This window comes from Larus michahellis, chromosome 4 (assembly GCF_964199755.1).
Source record: "Larus michahellis chromosome 4, bLarMic1.1, whole genome shotgun sequence".
NCBI lineage: Eukaryota > Metazoa > Chordata > Aves > Charadriiformes > Laridae > Larus > Larus michahellis.
Window position 1 is genome coordinate 54,401,339 of NC_133899.1, and position 17,342 is coordinate 54,418,680.

The 17,342-nt window shown below is 44.4% G+C and overlaps 1 protein-coding gene across 3 annotated transcripts in view; it reads right to left on the reverse strand.

Annotated features, from left to right (window-relative positions):
- The window catches only part of RAD51B (RAD51 paralog B), a 420,404-nt gene extending 413,728 nt beyond the window's left edge, over positions 1–6,676 (reverse strand). For all 3 annotated transcript variants that reach the window (XR_012586722.1, XM_074584885.1, XM_074584886.1), the window contains exons 1-4: positions 6,358–6,676; positions 4,703–4,796; positions 3,786–3,899; positions 387–503 (exon numbers count right to left, since the gene is read on the reverse strand). Coding sequence is in view for 2 of the 3 variants with exons in the window: in XM_074584885.1 (XP_074440986.1) it covers positions 387–503; positions 3,786–3,899; positions 4,703–4,786 (315 nt within the window). In the remaining variant the exon portion in view is untranslated. The remainder of the gene's footprint in view (positions 1–386; positions 504–3,785; positions 3,900–4,702; positions 4,797–6,357) is intronic.
- Between the last annotated feature and the right edge of the window lie 10,666 nt (positions 6,677–17,342).

Genomic DNA, 17,342 nt, shown 5'->3' on the forward strand with positions numbered 1-17,342 from the left:
GTGAGTCAGTATTAAAAGGACAGACTCCTGATTTAGCACCTTGTGTTCTGACCATGAAACCACACTGCAACTTCCCCACTGTAAAATCCAGCCAACAATTCTCCCAAATTTCCTGGGAAAATTTTCACTTTTTTTAAACAAAAGTGGGGTCACCAGATTTTTTAATTGCTTCATTTTCTTACTTACCTGACATGCTGGGGGGAAGAAAAAAAAAAAGCCCACCCAAAAAATGTGCAGCCTCTACCAATTAAAAAAAAAAAACACACTTCTGATCCAAATTTTTTATATATTTTGTGTTTAAAGCACCTGACACAATCCAGTCCAATCTATCTGTGACTTTTGACTTCTAGGTGTGCAATTGCAGTAAAATATGTGAAACAAGTTACCTCTGTGAGGGATCCACAGGGTACTCCACCATGCAAGACTTTATCCAAACTATGCAGCGTCGTGGATAAAAAGGCTGAAGAGGGATTGACGGAGTTCCTCAGTTTCATTTCATAAGCCTACAAAAGGAGGGGAAAAAAGCAAAAGAAAACACACAAATCAGAAAATTACTTTTTTTTTTTGTTAATGGAAATAGCAAGCTTCTCGCATTTGCTTTCATCAACCCGGAATGACTTAACACATGCCAATGAGCAAAGTATTCTTACCTTCAGCTATAGTCCTCCCTTAGCTCATCACCCTTCCTCACATTTATATCCCATTTATAGCTCACAGAGTAGATTTAAAATTTTACAGTATCTCCCTCACCACAATATTTAATTATAACAAGCCTTAAATAATGTTTCAAAGGTTTTCTCTACTCCTATTCAACAAGGCTCGCTTTCAACCCATAAAACTCCAACTTTTAAATAAGGAAACACTGTATGTATGGTTAGTGACCAATGCAGAAGACTCACGTGAAACCTAAAACCAAGGACTCCCTTGCCAATGTTCATTACCAATTTGAAATTACCTGGGTTCAAGAAAAGGTTTGATAAAAATTCCCAAGTCTTTGAGCAAGCCTGGGCTGAACCTGCAGCCATTAATAGTTTTCCACTTTTGTGAGGAAGACTAGTCAAGACAACATGACAGATACAGAACTGAAAATAGTTGACATTCTAGTTCCTCCACTGACTAGAGGAACTGGCTCAAGATCAGAATTCTAGTTTGTAAGAATTATTTTCATTTAGGGAATCAATTTAAACCAGACAAAGAAGAAACAGCAAAACAGAACTGGTGATAGGGCAATGCCATAACATGATGTTTCCAAAAGAAACAGGTCTTGCTCGCACCTTGTGGACCCCTGCTAAAACTGACACGTCTCAACCACCGGGCATCCTGAACATCAGAAGTCTGATTTTAAAAGGAACAGTCCAAGATCTAATGGTTGTTGCTCTAGTTATAGTTAAGAGTTCCCAGAGGTTTCAGGGTCCTCGCCCAACAACCGAGATTCTTGAAGCCCTGTCACAGTATACCACCATAACCTGCCATGATTGACCACTCCAGAAAACCTGATTTTTCTCTATGCCTGAGAGAAATATGGGCATCAGATTTATCCCAGCCTTAAGACAGTCTTCTGGGAGTATGGCGTACTATGGAAGCAACATCCACAGGAATCATCAATAACTAACTATATAGCTACACCATTGAATCCCAGATGGTTTAGTCCACACTTGTTGGGCCAACAAGCGTGCATTTTCTGCTGAAGTTGACCAGAAAAATTTCCAGCTAGTTCAACCAACAGCTTAAGATAAGATAGCTTGTGCTTTCCTTTTTTATGCTACCATTCTTTCCTATGTTATGACAGGTAGCATATTAGAATAACGATTTGAAATTCATTCAGACCTTCTCTGTTCTTCAGTACTATTGAGGAGAAATACAGATAAAATAGCTTTCAAGACACACAACAGGCCAATACAAAAAATCAATTAATTTTACCTCACTCATATGGGATCAGAGTTTTTGCTCAGATTCACTTTAAGAGTGAATACATATACTGATGAAGAAGGATTTGCAACATAATTTAATCATTTTTTTTTAAGCTCTGACAGGACTTGAACCCTGTAGACTGGAAACAAACCCTGTAGACCATGGAAACAAACAATATTCTAGTCTAGCTTTCCTACCCAGTGATTTCAGTATTTATCCCACAAAATTATGGTTGAACCAGACTGTCTTTCAGTAAAATAAAAATATTAAAAATTCAGTTGTTAAATCAGAGTTCAAGTGAATTAATCTTTTCCAATGGTAACTTATGTTAGTTTCTAAAGATTTTCTTATTGCTTCCCATTTCAGGGATTTATTTTTTAATTTATCTTCCAGACACTGGATCTTGTTCAGCTAGACTCTAGAGACCTCTAACATAATTATCTTTTTCTACTCAGTGTATAATGTGATCAAGTTACCCCTTAACTAGCTTCCTCTCTGATAAGCTCAGTAGGCTTCACTCTGTACTTCATACTGCGAGCCAGGTTTTCCAGAAATTAAGAATTTTACTGTGTATCTTGGCATACTCTTAAGCTTTGCTGCCAGTGCTTTCAATGACTATCTGAACAATATTTTCCCCTTATTTATAATTCCTACTATCTAATTTTTTACTTTTTATTTACTCAAAGATATTGTCAAACTTTCTTACTACATCAGTCATGATGTTACATCAGTCACTCTGACCTCAAAGTCCATTTGAAATCCTGTGTTTGCAAAGATTCAATCCACAACCCCTGAAAATAGCCAACACCATCTGCTTCTGGAAGTACAGCTCTGTATCATATGTGTTTACGTATTTGGTCATCTATCAGCTGTCTCTGTATTAACAGTCCTTGACAACTGCTGTCTGACAAACTTCACTATCTGCCAAGCTTCTTGGCAAAGATTTTATTCCAGAAATTTGACTGAATAGTGATGCATGGATGACAGGCAAAAGCCAATGCTAGAACTCTACTTAAAACTTTCATCTGTATTCAATTTATTGATGATTATTAACAGCTATTGATGGAAAACTAGGAATTAGCTAGCTTTTAATCCATTCATATAAGGCATATTAATTCTGCATATCACTAACTGTAACACAGTATTTTTGTGAACTTAAAGTTTCACAGAGTTACTGCTACACCTACTATGCCAATTACAGATAATAAACTTTGACATGGCTTATTTTTTTCAGGAAAAAAAAGCAGGCTGCATTGACACAAGTCAGAACTGTCCATGTCCTCTCTATTCTAAACAAGACACTATTTTTGACATCTTTTCACCTGAATTCAAAAAAAGAAAATGAAATCGAGCCACTGCATTGCAGCTAACATCCGTTTCCTTCTTGCACTCTCCCCAGTTAGGCTACCTGTAGCCTAAACCACACTACAGCTCATTTACACGGATGGAAAAAATCCTCGAGAAATTATTTTCAGGATCACTTCACTTCTTGGCACCAATTTCATCTAAAAACAATTTATACTGAAATTCTTATTCTTTGCTTGTACTAAACAATGCCTTTTTTTCTTTTAGTTGCAGAGTCCAAACTAGAAGCAATTTTTACATGCTTGATTGCAAGAGAGAGTGCCGTATTTCCCTATTGCACTCAGAACCAATTCTGCAAACCTGAACAATCTCTTGAGGCTATAATACCTAACAAAAGTCACTGCATCAAAATAAAGTACCTCAGAGATCTAAATTTAAAAATAAAAGTATTATTTCATTGTGCAATCAAACTGAGACATCAGAAAGCTCCCAGGTAAAAACATGAGTGACATTGTTTAGCTTTTTCACAGATATTGTATGAAAAACAGAATCAACACAAGCATACTTACTGTCTGCATTTTGGGAGCACAAGCCCGGCTGACTTTACAAAGAAGCTTCTGCACATCATAGTAGCTCTGTCCCGTCACTTTCATTAGCTCCAAGAAGGAAAGACACAAAAAGTCCTGAAAAATGACAGAACAGTTCAGAGAGCTCAAGCTAGAAATTCAAGACTGAGGACTAACTTGATGCAATTTATATACACCTAGTACACATTCTACAGGTTTACCAACTGTGCCACGCCATTATGCTATACCTCTCCTACCTTGCTCTTATACCAGTATAATAAAGGAGATTGTATTTATATTTTAAAGGACGTGGAGTCAAAGGATAAATCATTCAAGAACTGTGTGATGGAATTGCAACAAGGTAACACCTTTTTGCCCAGAAAAGTCTCTACTAACTAAAAAAAACATTCAAATTACATCATGTCTTCTAGATTGCAGTCCTAGGGCTAGAGCCGGTATTTATCACGCATACTACTGAAATATGTAGGGCCTCTTGGCTCTCTTTGGGTGAGCATTCATAACAACTTCAGAACATACTGCTGAATCAACCCATGACTGATACTGTAACATCACAGTATGTTCACACACTAGATTATGTAATATAAATGTGCTTTTGTGAAATGGATGTTTTACTTCATAGCAGTAGTAGCTGCACACCCCTGCTAACATAAAGCATCTTCAGGTTCTTTAGAAGGGAAGGTAGTAAGTACATACACATTCAAACGTTTTAGTTAGGCATCCATCCCTTTAAAGCTAGTTTTCACAGGGCAGCAGGCCAGATGGAGCCTGAAATGCCTCCTACTTTATAGAAAGTAAAGCTCCCTGTAAATTAAACTACAAAAAAGTAAACAATACATGTGTTAAAACATACACACTCCCCAAAAAAACCCACCCCCACAAACATAAAACAATCCTTTCACCTGACAGGTAGTGATCTGATGGCGACTCAGCCTTTCACACAGCTCCTGAGACAACTTTGCTCTCCTTAGTTTCTTAGCAGCCATGCTTCCCAGCCTACAGGGTAAACAAATAAAAAAATTTTTGAAAGATGCTTGGAATACAATTATGCAGACAATTACACTCTCTCCTTACTAAAGAACAGGAAGTGTGCACATGTGTGTATGTATATATATACATAATTTAATATGATATAGGCTTCCCATATAAGTCCATGTCACATTAAATTACATTACCACTCTGAAAGCAGTTATGTAAAATTACATCTCCTCATATTTGACCATGTATAAGATCGTTACAGTAAGAACAGAAGAGTCAGCAATGCTTATAGGCCAGAGGTTTCTGGGACATAAGAAAGCTGCAAATTACTCAGTGGTGAACTGAACGAGAACTCCACATGCTACACTGCACTAGAAAGAAATGTTTATCTTTGGATGCCTAAACACGAACAGCAGAGTAATCACAGTAAGTATTTAACCCTCGAACATATACTGCTAGAACACAACACTCAGTTCTGGTGATCTAGGATTCGTGACAGATGTTCAAAGTGTAGGAAGGCCCCAGGAAGACTGAAGAGCTGGAAACATCATTTAGCATGCAAGACTCAAGATAGTCAGACCCATCTCATAACATTCTATGTAACAATTTATGAAACAAACACAGTTAATAAAAAGTTCTTTAATTTTGCCAACAGTGTAAAAGAAACCAGAGGCCAAAGCTAAGCATAGGAAGAGAACTACAGTGTAAATATTATTTTATTCTAAAAGCAAACAGAAATACCATTGGACCAAAGCAGCAACAATTGTGGTATATTCAGTCACTTATGCAAGTTGTGTTTATTGAGACTGAGACTCCTGCTTAAAGCGTAGCTGATTATTTTAGGTAGGCCTTAAGAATATTTTCTTAAGCAGGTAAAATTATACTATCACTATGAATACTTCTCCCCCTAGCCCTCAGCTATTTACATTTGTTCCTTTTTTATTTTATCATTCCATTCTACTGAACAAAACCCCAGAGGGTGGTATTGAGCTCGGTACAATCTAAAGCACGCATGTTTTCCTCACCTATATGTATGTTCGAGTCATATTATTGGGAAATACTCCTAGCATTTATTTAGCCAGAAGTTTAGGCAATAAGGTTTGTAAATAACGTGAAATTGCTACAACGTCTGCAGATGCACAGGCCTCCGCACCTCCACGAGATGGAAACTTTATTGCCCCCTCTCCAAAACCCTCTTTAGAGAGTGGGGGGACGGGGAGGGGGGGGAAAACCAAGCATGTGAGGAGCTCGGTGTCCTTCCCAGCCACCAGCTCCATGTCCGCCAACCACCAGGGCTCACACAAACCGCTCTGCCCCCAGCGCTACGGAGGACGCCGCTTTGGCGCCTGCCCCTGCAGCTGAACACAAGCCGAGGCGCGGCCTCCGGTAGCCGATGCCGTCAGTGAAGCGATCGCAGCGGCTGCCCGCGGCCCTTCCGGGGTCCCGGGAGGGGCGGGGGGGCGCACAAAGGACACCGGTGAGGGGACAACCACAGAGATATACCGGCACGGACCCACGGCAGGTGCTGGTGAAGGACCTGGGCATTATCCCCTCGCCTGGAATGAGAAAATGAACTTACGGCCCCAAGACCTGAGGGACAGCAGGGGCTGCGCGGCGCCGCACAGGTGACTCAGGCGCCGGCCCGCCCCATCGCTCCGGGACCCGGGGCTGCGCCCGCAGCCGGAGCGCTAGCACGGTCCTCGCCGCCGGCACCCGAAACCTCGCTCCCGCCGCAAACCAGCCTCGTCCCCGCAGCTGCAGGGGGCTCCCGCCGGGCCGGGCCGAACCCGCCCGCCCGGGTAGGAGGGAGGCAACAGAGCCACCGGCGCACCTGAGAACTTTTTCAAAGCCTCCCCGCGGCGGGCCCGACGGGGCGGGCAAGGCCTGCACTCGCGATTGGCTCCGCTCCCGCCAATCCCCCGCGCCCGTGAAGGCCGGTGGCGCGCAGTGCGTGCCGGGAGCGGTGGTTCCCAGGGGAGGCGGGAGCCGTCCTGTCATGGCGGGTGGGGTCGGCCGCGGCCCTTGCGGCCTAGGGAGGGCCCTGCGGCCGCCTCCGCAGCCGGGGGGCCGCCCGGGGTAGCGCCCTTCCAGCTCTGGGAGCAAGGAAGGGCTGAGGGGTTGTTCAGTGTTTATCCCCGCTCGTAAACGTGAGCGCTTCCCCGGAGGTGGGAGGCGCCGGGCCAGGCTGTGGGGGTGCAGTAAAAGTGCTCCAGGCAGGGAGACCTCGGTGCGGGCGTGCTCGCGGTTTGCCTTTCACAGTGCTTCCGTGCTTCTCCCTAGGAATTCCTGCCGTCCTCTGCACATAAAACATCTACAAAACTTGAAAGTCTTCAGCATCCGTTCATTTTTGGGGGGTAAACGCTATTGGAATGCTGATTCTTGTCTTCAGATTGAGGGCTTACAGACATCTGGTCGGTTGCCAGCTCTGGGATAAATGCCTTCTGACTCAAGAAGCTATTACCCTGTAACATAAATGTAACAGGGAGAATCAGTCATCGAACATGACTGATGTGACTTTATTAATGTCTGTAGGGTGTGTTTTCCAACTTACTCTAGCTTATCATAGAATCATAGAATGATGCAGGTTGGAAGGGACCTTAAAGATCATCTAGTTCCAAACCACTGCCCTGGCCAGGGAACCTCCCACTAGACCAGGCTGCTCAAAGCCTCATCCAGCCTGGCCTTGAACACTTCCAGGGATGGGGCATCCACAACATCTCTGGGCAACTTGTTCCAGTGCCTCACCACCCCCACAGTAAAGAATTTCTTCCTGATATCCAACCTAAATCTCCCCTCCTTCAGTTTGAAACTGTTAACCCTTGTCCTATCATAACACTCCCTGATAAAGAGTCCCTCCCCATCCTTCCTGTAGGCCGCCTTTAGGTACTGGAAGGCTGCTATAAGGTCTCCCTGGAGCCTTCTCCAGGCTGAACAACCTCAACTCTCTCAGCCTGTCCTCATAGCAGAGGTGCTCCAGCCCTCTGATCATCTTCATGGCCCTCCACTGGACCCCTTCCAATGGGTCTGTGTCCTTTTTATATTATGTTGCATGCCCCAGAGCTGGATGCAGTACTCCAGGTGGGGTCTCACCAGAGCAGAGTAGAGGGGCAGAATCACCTCCCTCGACCTGCTGGCCACGCTTCTTTTGATGCAGCCCAGGATACAGTTGGCTTTCTGGGCTGCAAGCACACATTGCCGGCTCATGTTGAGCTTCTCGTCCACTGGCACCCCCAAGTCCTTCTCCTCAGGGCTGCTCTCAAGCAATTCTCCACCAAACCTGTATTTGTGCTTGGCATTGCCATGACCCAGGTGCAGGACCTTGCACTTGGCCTGGTTGAACTTCATGAGGTTCTCACAGGCCCACCCCTCAAGCCTGTCCAGGTCCCTCTGGATGGCTTACACTAGAAAGTACTGAAGTTAGTATTTTATATGTGTTGTCTGTTCAGTTCTAGAAATTAACCTAACTGAAGGGAAAAATGGACCAATGTTACTCGAGACATTCCCATGCATTGCGAACTGCATGGCTGTTGTTTTTTTTCTGTACTGAAAAAGAAACACAACAGTGAAGCTGCAAAATACAGAATGCTTCAGCCAGTTTTCCGAACTAGCAAACAGTAAGAAGTGTACAGTCATGAAATGCCCAACAACCACAGTATCAAAAAGGGTCAGTGAAATTAGTGTTTCATTCATACCCTGAAGGGAGCTTACATGCCCAAAAAAGTCCAGAGGATTTAAGAAGCTGGACGGGGAGTAAGCAGCCCATAGAAAAGCAACTCAGAGCTTTAGTGAATAGCTAGCTGAGCAGGGAGAGAAGAGGTGAAATGGAGGAAGAGCTCCTCCTAGTGTAGTTGGCCTTTAAAAGGTGACTTGAAAATTCAGTCTAAGTCACAACTGAGAAAAGCTGTCTAAAGGAAGGGAAAGGATGTCTGTTGCTGCGGTTTAGTTTCAGTGGAAACAGAAGGGCATGACCATAGTGTAATTCTGTCATAGACTACTATTTCCTGCTTGGTACAGGGGTACAGGAGCCCTACTTTCCCACCAGAGGTGCAGGAAAAAGTAACATTGCCTGATGACTTTTTTGCCTCACACAAATACAGCAGGGCTTCCCCTTCATCTCCAGGCCAACAGGCTTCCTTTAAACCTACTGGCAAATAGTGATGCATCATCTTCTTCATGTAACTCAAGAAAGTTGATTTGATATTATATATCTAGAGGATAATCAGAGAAGTGTTCACATACACCTAATCACCATCAACGTTCTCAAGCAGCAACCCAGCAGGCAGCTCCACAGGTTCCTATGTTTGACTAGGACAGTAGTCACTAGGGAATCAGGGCACACTGCAAAGAGCTCTCCTCTGTGACCTCTGTCAAGTCCCTAAATGACAGGGTGTCTCTTTTCCTTCTCAGTTTTGATTTTACCTATTTAGACTGTAGACAGAGTAAGTAGTGCTGTCCCAATAGACTTACGTGTCGGGCATGACAGAGCAGAGAGCTGCTCTGGTCTAAGCCTTTAGCTGCCCCTGGAACTCATAATAAGAACGGATTAATAAAGCTAAGAGATGATTACTTTATAAGAACAGAGCTTCGCCACATTAATTTAAGAAGGTCCTTTAAACTAGGAAGACTGGAGCAAGACTTGCAGAAAGGCAAAGCATAACAGCAACAACAAACGAAGTCTCATAGAAGCAGAGTGCTCAAACATCAAACACACCAATTACAATAAAAAAGGGAATGGTGATTAGCTTGCTAAGGGGGAAGCCAAAAGGGACAGAGTCTGATTTGAAGGGCACAGGATGAAATACTTCTCAGTTCTCACCCGAATAAATACTCAGGAGTTAAGTAATTCTGCAAGCCTCCAGAAGTGAAAAGATAATGGCAAAATTTCTCCCTTCTGGAACAGAATCCACAGAAAAGTTTCTTCCTCAAACCCAAGACAGCCTTTGTGAGCATCTTCAGATAATAGTTTCGCATTCCGGAACGTTTCAGATCATTCACTTAATTATTAACACAGCATCAGCTCACTGATACTGAGTACAGTCCTCAGCTTTATTACTATTTTCCAACTATCAATTCTTGCCTTAAAATTAGCAGTGTTCCCCTGGCCCTGTGAAAGGAAAGTGTCTCCCTAAAAGAGTTCACTCTACCAGAATACAGCAACAACTCTGACTCACAAGGGTAATCCAGATATTCAAAGCAATTCCCCCACCTTATGCTCACTGACTAGCAGTTAATTAGTCTAATATATTCTTATTCCTTGGGGTTATCTACTTGATGTCTATCACGTTCTTTAAAAAAGCCCACCCATGCGCTCCTGAGACTGGAAAGCGATTATAGGTCAGCTCATGCTTTCCTGGGATTAAAGTCCCAATAGGTTGCTCAATAACAGTACACAAAGGAGCCTCCAGTGAAGTATTCTCTGTGTTGCTCTCTCCTCAAAGGAGATGAAGATTTACTTCCAACCCTTTGAGGCTTCCCCCCATCTCAGAAAAGGGAATTTAAAGGATCTCACAAGGAGGCCTGCACCCTGGTTAAAAGTGCTTTATTTTCCATTCTGTACATACCAGTACAGCTTTAGGAAAGCCACTTCACTTGAGACTTTCCTAGCTGCATCTGACCGAGGGATGGGGTAGAGGGAAAGGAAACCACCTCTCTGTTGTTTCTACAAGCTGCTCAGCACAACCTCGCTGTTATCATTGTCCATAACAAACAGAGGAAGAACAACAGACCTGTGAAAAAATAGCCCAGTCCTCTGAACAGTCTGTGGACCAGATAAATGCTTCTCCCCAGGCAATTAACCTTTTTCTTCTGCTCAGGAAGGATTAAAACCAATTATAATGAATCCTCCTCAGGTATTAGTGAGAACCTGTCTGACCACACACATTTACACCCAGAAAAAAGCACCTTTTCTCTCAGGACAGGCAGAAGGCATTTCTCTGTTTTCTACCTCTTCATACATGCTACTGTGGATTCAGAATTATCCATCGGGGTGATTTCCGATGGATAGCATTTCAGAAATATTCTCTAGCAATGTAGAGTTTTTGAAAGAGAGCATCTGTACCTCCTACCCTTTTTACAGAAAAGCAGACGAGCCACCTTCGCTGCTATTGCGGGCAGAAGGCCAGACCCACCTGCACATTACAGCTTCGAAAAATTCAGCTGCATTTGCTTTCTGACCAAATTACAGCAAACAAAATGAGAGACCTCAGGGATTATTCCACTTTTAGCCTGTACTCATCTAAGCAGATTGCCCTCCAAGATCAGCTTCCTACTTCATTTAGCTTTTTCTGGTTAAAGGGACAGCAGGAGTCATGCAAGTCTTTGGGCGTTTTTTATTTCTGTAAGGTTCTGTTAGATGAGAAGGCCATGGCCTGGCAGAGCGACAGCATAATAATCAATCTGGAGTTGTTGTAACCAGAGCAGATCTTTACGCCTACATCCTAAACCCATTTTACCCTACATAAAACAAACCTTGTCCTTGCCTTTCACCTGTGCCCTACCACCACCCTTTGCTTACTCCTCGTCTTGAGTTTCTGTTTACCGAGGTGCTGGGATTGTCCCAGCAAGGATGTCTGCAATCACCAGGCCTTGCCACTCTCGCCACAAAATTTCCTTCAGCTTTCCCTGGGATGCTGAAGTAGAATGATGCTGAGAAATGACAAATATCACAGCAGTAGGCCTTTAGGAGCATTGCACGAAGTAGATAATATCTCACCAAGGTAATCCTTAGGCCCCACTGCAGCTTTTTGTTGCTAGAGCATGGGAAAATCTGCAACATACCCTATTACTCAGAAACTTGAGCTATATTTAGACTTTTGTCCTATGAAGCAGATCTGTTTCACTGTAACCAGCTACGGAAGCAAACTCAGTAGTTCAGTCATTCCCCTTTGATCAGCCTGGTACTCTGGGGACGTGTGCATCCAGCATGTCACCCTGTGATCCTTCACAGCAGCCAGCCTCTATTGAAAACCTACAACTAGACTAGAAAAATCCAAGCACCTCACAGTGACCAGTACAGAAAGTGCACTGTGTACCCCTTGTCATCGTACACAGAGTCAGACACCATGACATTAGTACTGATGATGCCTGGGTTTAGCAGTTATGGTAGGACATCTGTTGCTCTCAGGTACAGCCCTCGCTCCATCTGCAGAGTTCTTCAGTGGAGAAGCAAGACAACCGGAGCTGGTGGACTTTTTCGAGAGATGAGCTTTTTTGTTTGGACAACACCAGCAGAGAAGGGTAGATCCCAGACACTGATCTCTGTGCAGCTGGCGGAAGCAGGGATGCCCCTGAAAAAAAAATCAGACTCATTCACATGCAATGTCAAAAAAAACCCTGATGTGACTATTTTAGTCGAGCTCACCACCTGAGGACCATGTTCCAAATCCGTAATGGCAGTGAAAGTGCCTTGTTTTTTGGGGAAAAGTCTTCACTTTGTGATGTTACAGATTAATCGCTCTGATAACCCAGCAGCTGAACTGAGCCCAGTAGCTCTTATTTCAAACAACACACAAACCAGCAAGCAAACAAAGCCTGGAACATTTCATTCCATGAATCATTTCAGTCTGGGGCCTTTGGCTCTTGCATGCTTTTCATTCTACTTCTTTTTAAAGTGACGAATGAGACCCCTATGGCTGAGACTACAAAGGAAACTGCTCCAGATGTCCTCACCATCCTTCCCAGAAGATGTTGCTGCACTGTTTCCAAAGGTGGCTGAGTGGTGTGGAAGAGAGAAGAAACCACCAAACCTGGGCAGAGAAAGCAGAGGAAGGTCTCCACTCCCACAGTGTTTGTGCCTTACAGTTTTCTGTCTGGCCCTGAAAGAATGAGACATCTTCATGCCCTGCAATTGAATGTTACTCACTTTCACAAACCACCTACAAGGAACTCGTCGGTCTCAAACAAGATCAAAACAGAGCCCCAGTGTCCTATGTCTTAGCAGTGTTAGCGAAAAGATGCAAGAGATCTCTTAGTGGCTAATTATAGAAGAATTTAGCCACAGAGGACAGAAGACATCAAATTAATTCTGTGGTGATTATTTTTTACCTTGAAGCATGATGCTTCTTATCCATTTTACTGGGATGAGCGCACAGCAATAATATATTCCAATATCACCCCAGGACTCCAGAACCGCAAACTCAATTACTATAGAGTAGCCAGGCAAGCATGTCTGCCGTTCACTGTTTGGGCATGATGCCATAGCTATGATCACATTATCCTCACCCTACATTGACTACCCATGACAAATTGATTTTACAGACTCATAGCTATTTTTTAAATCACTACAGCATATTATATTAAATGAACTGTGCAGCAAATTAAGCCTATACTTAATTGAAGTAAAATAGAACATTTGTACAGCAAGAAGCTGAATGCATGATTAGCTGTTTTGCTGATCCGGGGTCCTATTAATTGTCGATAACTGAACTTTTGTTTCAGTGGTCTTTAGGATATAAGCTTATAAATCTGCAGGAAGCACCACAGTCCAATCCAATCCGTTCCAGTCACTGGAGGCATATTTTTCCCAAACCTCAGGAGTTTTCACACCCAAGAGGGAAAGGGCATGAAACGAGAACGCTCCCAGCTTTGCAAAATAAAGTGCAGCGTGAGGAAAGGTGCCCGTGAGCTGACAGAAGATGGAGCCCTCCTGCATTTGTCACTGACTTTCCCGGTAGCTGTGCTGTCATGGCATCAGTGGGGATAGGTGTATCCTGGGCTGTGTGACTCAACAGCCTCATGGTACCAAACGTTTAATTCAAACTGGTTCTCATTCAGCTTCCACTGGGAGCTGCGTGTTTTCATCACCTCTCAGCGGGGACTCACCAACTCACATAGGAAGGTCAAATGATTTTTAAAAGCCTCTGATTTGAGCTGGCTTGATTTTAGGGTTTCCAGCTTGAAATACGTTCAGCCCCAGGGGTGCACAGCTGCCATACTTTTAACTGGAGCCATCTGAAGGAAATCAGGATAGAGAGGTCCTAAACTGGTAAAACTTTAATCACTCTAAATCTGTGGTCGCTTTTCAAATATCTGGGCTTGAATAATAAGATCAGGAATGTAGACAAGCCATCGGGGCTGGGAAATGGGCAGATGAGCAGGAGACTTGTTTGTCTTAACTCTCAATGTTATGTTTAAAACAAATACTCTTTAAATATATCACTCGACTTCCTTCCGACATTGGTGAGGATCCAGAATAAGGTCGGTGAAATGAGTAAAGTTACACAAAGCACACAAAGCAAGACTAAGAACAGAATCATTTTTGGGGGTATTAAAAATATGGACCATAAACACACAGTTTTGACTGTTTCTTCTCTCTACCTTTAAACCGACAGGGAAAAAAAGAAGAAGCTGGGAGGATGAATGAATGTCAGATGTGAAGAAAATCTTTGGGCTTTCAATTTCCTATTATAAACCAGGACTAGAATAGTAAAAAAGCAGCAGAGGTCAGGAATGAGATACAGTGAAAAAAAGCAGCGTGCACACTCTTATTCCAGGGATAATGGTCTCAATCTGCTGCGTATGAAGAGACACTGGGAGAGAAAGGCCAGAAATAGCAGAAGGTTTTACAGGGCACGGGAGGGATACTGTTATTTGTACTAGATCTACGTATGGTTCAGTCTGAGGTTTTGTAGCTGTAATCCTGAGAGCCTGGCATCTGCCACCCCACGCCGCAGTCTCTTACCTAAACCACAGCGTGAGTGCACATGCCCTGCTTTGCCGTCAGGGAGGAGTCAGAAGAAGAAGAACAATTCTGGAGCCACCCCAGAAGCCAAGACCTCTGTCTCCATCCCAGAGTGCCCGAGGAGGGCAGATGTTTGGTTTCTGTTGGATTAAGCTTTTGGCTGGAGATCAAGCTTTGTTGTGGGTTAGCTGCTGATCTTAACTGGCTAGCTTTCCTACATATCTGCCAAAAATGCCTAGAGTAACACATTGGCTCTTCTCATGCACTCCGTCAACAACCGAAGTCAACATACAACATAAAAACTACATATTTTAAAAGCAGTGGAAAAAATAGGTTGGGATGGGCATGAATTCCCTCAGTTTCTTCTCCACACTGCTAACTTCCCCTGCTTACCAGTGCCTCTGTTCCCTCTTGTGCCTGTTCAAAATATGGAGATAAAAGGAAATTGCTGCCACCACGTCAGCCACAAAACTGTCTATTGAAGGAGTCCAAGAAGAGCAAGACATTGCTCATATACAACAGGGAGAGAGGACTGATGACTTGAGTAAAATGACATTTGTTATTGCATTGCTTCTGAATAACTGTGCTCCAGGCATACCCCTCAAAAACTCATTTACTTCCAAGCCTGAAAAAGGTTAGGTGTAGATCCAAGCATCACAGCCCAACGTGGCGTTTCTGTCTGGTTTGCCGACTGGGGGAGCTCAGAGAAGCACCGCAGACTCCTTGTTCCTCTAGATGTCACAGTGACGTCCTGACCCCAGAGTCCCCTGAGGCTGGCTACTGCAGTGCTGCTGGTCCCTAGCAAGGGGAAAGCACATCCTGACAGGCATCCTCAACCATCCTCTTACCATGGCTAAATTTACTCCCCTGCAAGGGGACTATAGCACATGGCAGCTGTTTGCAGGGTAAAGGGAGAAACCAGGGCTATTTGTGACATCTCTTGAAGGGCTCTTTAATATATACGCAGCCTCTCATGTGATCGGTGCTTTATCTAACCATAGTTTCTACATTCCACCGCACAAACGCTTCCTGACATTTACTGTTTCTGGCACCATTAAACTCTGTGCACGAGGGTGGGGGGAACATGGTGGGGCAGTTCACATTTGAAGGCCAGCTGCAGTGCGAATCTGAAGTGATGCCCCATATGGCTCTGCAGGCGTTGGAGGGCACCTGCTAAAACCAGCTCCTTGGGCAGATTTTAGCACTTGAGGTAAATCCTGGTTTCCTTGGTTAATGTTTTCTTCTTCCTTAGGAAAACACTCATGGAAAGTCGAAGCCGCTTTGTCTGAGGAACGATTTAGTAATAAGTGAGGTCCGTGCTCCCCTTGGTTGTCATCCAGTGCTGTTACTTATTTCAGCATTCAGGGAGCGTAAAACATTCCCTTTGTGATTTAGTAGCATTTTGCACTGAGCCTGTGAGCTATGGGTGACTGCACGAGACACAGAACAATGGAGAAATCAGTCTGGGCCAAGGATGCTACCTTTTCCTTTTTTTTTCAGGAACTGCTGTGGGAAAGCCCATGTCTGTGCTGGTGTGTGCGTTTGCCTTGGAAGCAGGTGGGCTGCCCCGGCACTCCCTCTTGGGATAGCCCAGCATCACCACCCGCCGGAGCCCCGGGGAGCACCACCTGCCTGCGCTGGGCCAGGCTGGTGCTGGAGGGGGCTGCAATGCCTTCCGAGCACTGAGAGTTACTGATATTCTCAGGGCTGGATTTTAGAGGTGCTGGTGTCAAGGTTTGGATTCCTAAAACTTGTGGAATTGGAAATTCCCATTCTAGCAGGGCTTGCTCAGTCTTAATCCTTCAACATAGAAAGCAGATAAATTAACAGTCACGCAGGACTGGGAGTAGGAGGAGGCAGCTTCTTTGTAAAACCCCATTACATCTCTGGCTTGTCAAACCCCAGATCATCTCTGGCTTGTCACTGTGTACAGCGGGGACCCCATGATGGGTTTTGTTGCATCTTTGGACCTAATTCTCTCCCTTGCAACGTCTTCTGTGCTGGCCAGATGATGATTGCCTTGGCCAAGACAACTGCATTTCACAAACACCGTACTGTCACGAAGTGCCCTTTTCTGCCTGCTTTTACAGAGACAGTTTTCCCTCACATGATCAACCTTTTTACAGTCCAATGAGGAAGCGCTGCGCCTCTGCTCAGGCTCAGCTCCTTTACTCAAGCTGCAAGGTGTTGCAGCACTGTGAGCCATTTGATCAACTGCTATTATTATAATAAAAGCTATCCCTGACAGAGCAGTAGGTAAAAATCTCTCTTGGGAGCAGCATTTCCTGCTGACTCCATATAGAAGGCTTGGCAGAACGCCCTGTGCTTTACAGATATTTTTTGCTGGAAACAGAAAAAATCCCCCCGCGGGGCCATAGAGCCAGGCCCCTAAAGCCCTTGACCCCAAATGTGTAATCTCCCTGGAGACCCAATGTACACAAAGAAATATAATCTTCTTGAAGCATCTGCTGTCTGCGTTGCGTTAAAATATGACTGGGACACAACCGTCAAATCTCCAGGTCGGGCAATAAAAACCCCTGACCCAATCTGAAAGGAGCTCTTGCACACAAAAGGATCTCCCTGTATTGCTTTAAGGAGGGCTGTTTTACCACGGCTGCAGCCTGAGAGGTTTCTGTGGCATCCAACAGACATTTCACCTGCTTTTGTGTCCTGGGAAAGTAATAGCACACAACAGATGGGAAACGCAGCCGAGTTTCGGGAGGTCACTGTAACGGCATCACATGCAAATCCTTCTCCCGCTGGGACCTGCACGGCGCCTGAGCTGCGCTGGGGATGCCGGAAAGCGCTTTCCTGCTGGCACAGGGGCAGAAGCTCAGGCAGAGCATTCGGCGAGGAGGCCTGGGAGGGCTGCCTTCGAAAATGGA